This window comes from Myotis lucifugus, unplaced genomic scaffold (assembly GCF_000147115.1).
Source record: "Myotis lucifugus unplaced genomic scaffold, Myoluc2.0 scaffold_325, whole genome shotgun sequence".
Lineage (NCBI taxonomy): Eukaryota > Metazoa > Chordata > Mammalia > Chiroptera > Vespertilionidae > Myotis > Myotis lucifugus.
Genome location: NW_005871373.1, coordinates 71,437 through 79,316, shown reverse-complemented (window position 1 = coordinate 79,316; position 7,880 = coordinate 71,437). Strand labels below are relative to the sequence as shown.

Below are 7,880 nucleotides of genomic sequence, written 5' to 3'. Positions count from 1 at the left end.
CGGGGAGCGGAGCAGTGTGTTTCACAGCCCCGCCCCGGAGATGCTGTGCGACCCAAGTTAGACCCAGGGTGCATCAAGGCCCCAGCTCTGTCTGCCCGCCCCGCCTCCCCGCGCCCTGCGTGTGTGTGTGTGTGTGTGTGTGTGTGTGTGTGTGTGTGGTGTGTGTGTGTGTGGTGTGTGTGTGTGTGTGTGTGGTGTGTGTGTGTGTGTGTGTGTGTAGGGGGGACGGCGCGGTCAGGCTTCAGGTTCTCTCCGGGGAAGAAGCCGGGATGGAGCGAGTGGGGCGGGAGGGGCGAGTGACCAGTTTCCTCAAGCTGCTGTGAGTCCTGCCTCTTGGGGAGCTGGGCTCTGACTCCTAGGAGACCACCTTCGCCCCCAAAGGGATTATCTCCTCAGCAAGTCCCCGTGGGCAGCGTGAGCTCCCCCCACGCGGCTTAGCGTCACATGGCCCTGCCTCTTCCTCTCCCAGAGGGGCTTCAGGGCTCCGCAGGGAGCTGGTGGGCCGGGTGCAGGGGGGAGACATTTAGGCAAATGGACTCTGGGCAGACCTATCCTGGGGACAGTGTGCGCGTTGCTGTCAGGGGTTTATTCAGAGAAAGGATTCGTCCAGGAAGCCGGGGAGGGGAACGGCCAGTGTTTGCCCCAGAAGGAAGGCGGTGAGGGGATGTGTGCGGGGCTCCTTCCAGTCTCCTCTCTCTCTCTGAAAGGCACGGCCACACTGGGAGAGCCGGCCCCTGGCTAGGCGACGGCTTGACCCGCTGGACGAAGCCCTAACTGACCTCCTTTCTGCGTCCCTCGCAGGGAAAGAAGTGGAGACGGTGCCCGTGATGCTGTCCCCGCACCAGACCATCTCGGCGTCCCTGGGTAAGGCCTGGGGGCCGGCTGCCTGCGGCCCCGGCTCTGGGCCCGGCCGCACCCGCGCCTGCCCTCGGTGTGCAGCACACGGGGTGTGTGTGTGTGTGTTGGGGGGGGGGCTGGCACCCAGGATGAGAGGCTGAAATAACAAATGTGAGGGCAACTCGCGTGCCAGTGTGATTAGAAACGGCGTGTTTAAAACAGGTGGACTGTGCTTCATGAAAACCCCACCTAAGAGGATCTAAACCGAAGACGTGGGGCATTCGGGCAGCAGTTGTAGCTGGGGGGGGGGTGACACCCTCCCAGACCAGGACCTGCCCTAGAAACCAGTCACGCCACCGCCGGCTGCCGCTCACACCCCCTAGGGCTCCATCTGTACAACGAGGCTGACCGGCCCCTGTGGCCCCTCGTGGACCGTTTCTTGTGGCCAGAATTGCTGGCCAGCTGGTGGGGTGATGGCAATGATGGGCAGGATGGTCCCTTTTGCACCCCCTTTGGCGCAGGCTGTCTGGGCCAGCCCTCACTTCCTTACTGAACAACGGTGTGCCCAGTGGGGCTCCCACGAGGTGTTACTGCTTATTTCTCCCATTTCCAGCAGGAAAAGCTGCGGGGGTCACGGTGGCTTGAGAAAGGCCAGGCTGGGGCTCGGCCCGCCTGTGTCCGAGGCCCGGCCGTTCTGTGTTGGTTTCTGTACAGCATTTGTAGGCTATGCTCGTTCCTTAAACTCCGGCTTCTCCTCTCCTCTCCTCTCCCCCCCTCTCCACTCCACCCCTCTCCTCTCCTCTCCCCTCCTCTCCACTCCACTCCACTCCCCTCCTTTGCCTGGTCTCTGATTGGATATCTTTCTCTCTCGCAAGACGGATTCCGGAGCTCCGTATGTCCTGCCATGCTTGGGCGGGGACTATACTGAACAGGCTGATCTGATCTAGTCTGGGGCCTGGGAGAGCTGGTGGCCCCGGCCCGGGGCTGAGCTTCCCGCCCTTCTGGGAGGGCTCTGGGCGGAGGAGTCTCGGGTCCCCTGGGGAGGAGGGGGGAGAAAGGCTGCGTGGGAGCCTGAGGTGTCCTAGCGCCCACGAGGGAAAAGCAAACGGGAAGGATGTGTCCCCCCCCCTTCTCTCCTTTGGCAACTGAAAACGTGACTCGCAGCTAGCGCGGCAGGGAAGGGCACGTGTCCACTGGATCGGGGCCAAGCCGCGTGGGTGGGAGCGAAGGCGGCTCGCAGGAGCCAGTGGCCTTGGGAAGCGCCTGCCTCTGGGTGTCTCGGCCGAGGCCGGGGAGGGACCGGAGACACTGGGTAACACCGGTGCTGTGCCCACGTGAAGGGACTCCTCCAGGGAGCGGTTTCCTTCTAAGAAAGGAGTGGGCTGGTGTTTGCGGAGACGGGAGGGTCCCGCTCGGATCTGGGTGCGCGAGGAGCGGGGCTCACCCTGCGTCCGGCTCCTTCTCACGTGTCTGCGTGTCCGCTGTCCACAGGCTCGAGGCTGACCGTCCCGTGCAAGGTGTTCCTGGGAGGCGGCGCGCACTCGACCACCCTGCTGTGGTGGATGGCCAACGCCACCAGCATCGACGCCGCCTACCAGGCCGGCCGCGTGCGCGAGGGGCCGCGCCTGTGAGTGGGAGAGGGTGTGCCCCTCAGGGCCTTCGGGCGGGCGAGCTTCGTGAGCCCTCCATCAGCTTTCCCCATTTTTAAAGAGACAATGCCATGTCCAACCTCTCAACAGGGCACACATGCTATATTAAAGATACTTTTGCTAGTATGAACCATTGGATTTTTAGAATTTTAAAAATTGAGTTTGCTCAGAATTACCATCTGTTCTTGAGAAGCAAACTTTCTACATAAGAGCTGAGTTGCAGCCAACTGCTTGTCACTGAGGTTGCATTTTCTAGCTGTTTAATAAAATGCTTGTTTCTTGATTTTTGCAATTAAAAATACTTGGAGTTAATATATTTCTATTCCCCATTCTGCAACCTGAGTGTCAGACATTTTCACGAACCCTTAAAAAATTCTGAAACTTAGCCACAGCATCCGAGAGCCCTGTGTCCCAGGGCACGCTGGCTGCCGCAGTCTAAGGGAGGCTAATATTCAAAGTGAGAAAGAGTTCTGTTCTCAGAAGCAGTCACCTCGGAAGGGGTTTCTCCCTTTGAAAGTAGAACAATCAGATCTTGTAAATGGGAACCTTTATGTGAGGGAGGGAAACCATGCGATGTTCCAGTCATAAAGCACAGACTTTGGAAACTGTAGGGTCAGTCCCTGAAGCAGCCTGAACTTCCCATTGCCCAATTTTTGAAAGACCTATCAAAAAAGTCTTTCCGGGTGCAATTGAGCGGAGAAAATAATGTGTGGTTAGCACAATTGTTTGCAAGTCCTCATTGCGAAACTAACATTCCTCCACTCTGAACTTGAGTTTCCAGAGTGAGAGCTGGCAGTGGAGATGAGAGGAGGGGACACTGTTGAAAACTGGATTTCTGGAAACTCCCTGCCCTTCAATATGCAAATGATTTGTTGGTGATACAGTGAAGTTTCCCAAAATGAGACATGTCTAGCTCCACTCCTAGCTCCTTGTTCATTGAGGGCCGTAAAAGATGAAATTCCCATTATTCAAAATAAGCTGGCTCCCGTGACCTCTCCTTGTAACAAGTGTCCTGTCACAGTGACCAGCATCGCCACATCGTCAGTGTCACTCCTACCTTCAGAAGCCACTTAGAAATCCTCCCAAATTAGTAACAAATACTAGTAGAATGGCCAGTGCTCCTAACTGTCTTAACCTTGAAATCAATGCAGGCACCATGGGCCTTCTTGTTGGGCATGTTTGGGTGTCTGTGTGTAAGGCCAGGCCGACCTGACCGCCCACCTGAGCAAACGCTTTCTCACGCAGGGAATACTCAGAAAACGACGCGAACTACATTGAAGTGCCCCTGATTTTTGATCCAGTCATCAGAGAGGATCTGACCACGGATTTTAAATGTGTTGTTCACAACACACTGAGTTTTCAGATGCTGCATACCACAGTCAAAGAAGGTACGTATTCCGGGCGCCCGGACGGGAAGCGTGTGGAATGTTCTCTGGGTGCTGGGCAAGGCTGCCAGTTCTCCAGAATCACTTAGCAAGTCCCTTGGGCTTCCTGTTAGTTGAGCAAATCTCTAATATTGGAACAAGCGTAGGAAGTTTCCAGGAATTAGAACAAATCTCTAATATTTTACAATTTTTTCTGTAGGGTGGAGGCTGGCTTTAGGAGATTATAGTCAAATAAAAATGTAAATAGCAAGCAGATTTTTGGAAAAGAGATAAAATGGTTCTGTGATAAACCCTAGGAAACCTGTGTCCTCTTGTGGATCTGCGTGGCTCAGCAGGACCAGCTGTCCCTTGTGACCCCTTGAAAAGGGGGTACGTTCTTTACCCCCAAGCTGAGAAACCTTACCCCCAAGAGCCAGGACTGGTAGATCCCAGGGCTCGAGGCAGCTTTAGGGTTAAAGTCATCAGTGAATAGGAAATAGAGTGAAAGGCAAATCAACCCAGTGCCCACATAAGGACATTTTAAAAGAAGAGAGAAAACCCTGCCTTCTTAGTTTAGCTGAGCAGGAAGGAGACCGCCCGGCGGTCTGTCGGCAGCCCCGGAAGATGACGAGGGACCAGCCAGAGTTGGCCCCAGAGGCCATCATCACACCTCTGGGCATGTGCAGGGACACAGCCGCTCCAGGCCCCGCCCGGGCAGTGCAGACAGACTGTTATGGGAAAGCTGAGGGCTGGGCCAGGTCTCAGGGCCGAGAAGACATCTCCACACAATCTTTTCCAAAAGGAAAGCCACCAGCCTTGCTCACGGAGCTGCTCGGTGACATACAGGTCCCTGGGCTCCCCCAGGAACCCCGGGGAGGGCCGAGGGGGGGCACCTGCGCAGCCTCTTCATACTGAAGCGTATGCAAAAGCTGAAGTCCAGCTCGTTTCCACAGGGGCTGGGGGCTGTTTAGACTTGGAAATGGAGGTCCCACAGAGAGCGGAGCCCACTGCTAGGGCTCAGATTCATGACCCAAAGGAACTGTGGTTGTCCAGCCTGATGGTGGGAACCTCTAACCATTCTGTAATGAGAGCCTCTCTTGCTGAGCTGGCCATGACTGACCGCAGGGACACACAGGTGCCTTCGAATGGCCGCTCAGCAGATGGAAGCATCACTCACTTAAAGCCTTGTTGGGTTTTAGGGCGTAAGAATCACCTGGAGAAAATAGTCTGAAATTGTGTTGGCTGCTGGATGCCTAGACAGACTATGATAGACGGTATGATAGACACACGTGGAATTCTGGCCTCTTCGTCAATGTGTCTGACAGCACTCATGTTCTTGTGTTTCCTCGTTAACTTTTCTTCAGTCTCTTCCTATGTTTTCATAACACACAGAGGCCAAGGAGTAGGACATAAAGCAGCTGCATCCAAGCAACGATCTCCACACCTAAACTTCTCTTTTCACAGTTTGTTTTCTTTCCTTTGCGACTGTATTGAATCCTCACGACATCCATGCTCATTGGGAAAGGGCAGAGCTAACCCGGCCTCGTCACGGTTGCGAGCTGAGGCCTACCCACGCGACAGCTCGCTGCATACCGCCCAGTGGGGAGGCCGAGGCAGACCCTCGCTCTGCCGCTTCTCTCGGATGAAGTGCTGCTCCCCTTTGCTGGTTTCCATGACGCCACAGAGGTCACCCTCCAATGCCCCTGGTCCTGGTGCCCGGGACACACATTCTGAAACTCAGTGCACATTTATGGGAAGACCCACCTCCGTGGCTCTCTGCCCCCAAACCCGCACGCACTGTCCCATCTGGTGAGAGAACGTTTGACCCTGACCTGACCTTTCTTCCCACAGCCGCCACGTTCTCCTGGGGGATTGCGCTGGCCCCCCTTTCGCTGGTCTTCTTGGTTTTGGGGGGAATATGGATGCGCAGACGGCACAGACACAGAACTGGAAAAGCATACGGCCTGACGACATTGAAGACTGGTCATCAAGATGTTCAATCCTATTCAAGCAAAATAAAGGAAGTAAAATGACTCACATACAAATGAAAGTCTGACTGACGCCAGCGGCTCTGTCTGTGTGCTCCCAGTGGCTGTAGAAAAGGACCGAGCGTTCATGTAAAGCTTATTACATTAAACTGAATGGCAGGAGCAGTGTGGGTCAGGTGAGTCCCTGTCACGCGTGACCCATTTAAAAGAGTGAGGTACCCTTAGACCTGAAAAGCATTAAAAATGTCAAAATGAGTTTGAAATTCATTTAGTCATCACTTAACAAAAATATATTAAAAGTCTCTCTGGCTCTGCTCTCTGGGGGATGTCACACATACAAAGATGGTTAAGCGGAGTTTGCCTCTTTGGGGAGATGGAATTTCATTTCGAGACTGGGAAGGATAGCTCAGACATGCTAAAACACAAATTGGTGATTTTTTCAAAAGGATGATCCAAAAAAGAGCAATTAAGATAGAGTAGACTATCAGAAAAATACACGTTAAAACACATTAGTGAACTGAGAAGTAGGCCCAACCTTAAACCGAGTTCTAAAAATAAAGAGAAAGGAAGGGATATTGAGGTAAGTGCATACATTGTAGAAAAAATAATCAGAGCCTCTTATATCATATGCCAAAATATTTCCAATTAGGTTATCTTTTTTTAAAAAAAATCCTCACACAAGAAAAGGTTCCTATTGGTGTGTGTGTGTGTGTGTGTGTGTGAGAGAGAGAGAGAGAGAGAGAGAGAGAGAGAGAGAGAAAGAGGGAGAGAGAGAGGGTGAGAGAGGCATCGATGTGTGAGGAGAAACATTGATGGGTTGCCTCCCGTATGTGCCCTGATCAGGGATTGAACCTGCAACTTTTTGGTGTACAGGATGGCACTCCAACCAACTGAGCCACTGGTCCTGGGCCAGTGAGATTATTTTTAAAAATCAAATTGCAGGAAAATTAGCATGACTCACGCCTTCACCCGTTCAAGTCTGTTCCGAGGTGACCTTCCCAGAGGCCCTTCTAAATGGCACCTCTTTACACTCCCTTCCCCCTCACTGTGCTTTATGTCATAGCTCTTATCCTCACCAGACCTTTTATTATGTGCTTGCTTGCTTAATTTGTCTGCTCTCCCCATTGGAACGAGGGCTCCATGAGGGCAGAGGTGTTGCTTGGGCCATGGCTGTGTCCCCAGCACCTAGAGTCATGCCTGCCACATGCTGTAGGACAATGAAAACAGGACACATCCTCTTGGGCTCACTCTCAGTAACAGAATCTCCAGAGTGAAGGCTGACAGGCTTGATGTTGCTACAATTTCTGTTGATGAAATAATAAAAACAAAAGGCAAAGAAAATTGTCAGCCAAATTCAAGGAATTAAACTATAGCATATAGAGTTATTCACACTTTAAAGAAAAACATCATAATCCTAATAATGAAAGAACATGAGTAAGAAACATGCAGGAGAAACACATGACAGAGCCATGGAAAATGACCTGTTTCACAGTAACCAGATCGTGGATGAAAGCAGCCCTGGGTGCGAAGCACTCGCACTGCCGAGCGGGCAGAGGTGCACCAGGCCACCTCGGAGCGGTCACTCTCACACCCGGTGATCACTTCTCATTAGGTCCTGGGGAGTGAAAAGGCGATCTGTGCCACGCCATGGGGTGCTGGGCCCAGCTTGCACCTCTTGCAAGAGCCAGTGTGGCTGGCATTTCTCCCAAATCTGTTCAGGGATAGGATGTTGGAGGCTTAAAATCGGCCAAGGTGGGAGTACTCGCACCATAGAAACTGGCCAATGCACAGGTCAGCTCTCCCTCATGTAAGGAGGGAGGAGAGAATAGAAGGGGTGGAGAGGCCTTTGGCATCGAACTAGGAGTTAAAACTGGGCAGGACGGGGAAACACCTCCAGAAGGAACCATAGGTGAGGACATTCAGGCAGTAGGTCTGGTGCTTCTGCCCTTCCTGGATCTGCTGGCTCAGGTCGGGGCCTCATGGCTTTACCCCTCTCCCTTCCTGGACTCCTCCTCCAGTGCTCTTCGGAGTTCCCCAACTTC

At 53.2% G+C, this 7,880-nt stretch overlaps 1 protein-coding gene across 7 annotated transcripts in view; it reads left to right on the top strand.

The window, feature by feature from the left end:
- The window catches only part of IL1R2 (interleukin 1 receptor type 2), a 32,755-nt gene extending 26,662 nt beyond the window's left edge, over positions 1–6,093 (top strand). For 5 of the 7 annotated variants that reach the window (XM_023764262.1, XM_023764264.1, XM_023764266.1 and 2 more), the window contains 4 exons: positions 708–864; positions 2,329–2,464; positions 3,732–3,874; positions 5,215–5,695. In XM_023764262.1, the coding sequence (XP_023620030.1) occupies positions 708–864; positions 2,329–2,464; positions 3,732–3,874; positions 5,215–5,663 (885 nt within the window). In that variant the 3' untranslated portion in view covers positions 5,664–5,695. The other 2 variants (XM_023764267.1, XM_023764268.1) reach the window with 2 other exon arrangements.
- The last annotated feature ends 1,787 nt before the right edge of the window (positions 6,094–7,880 follow it).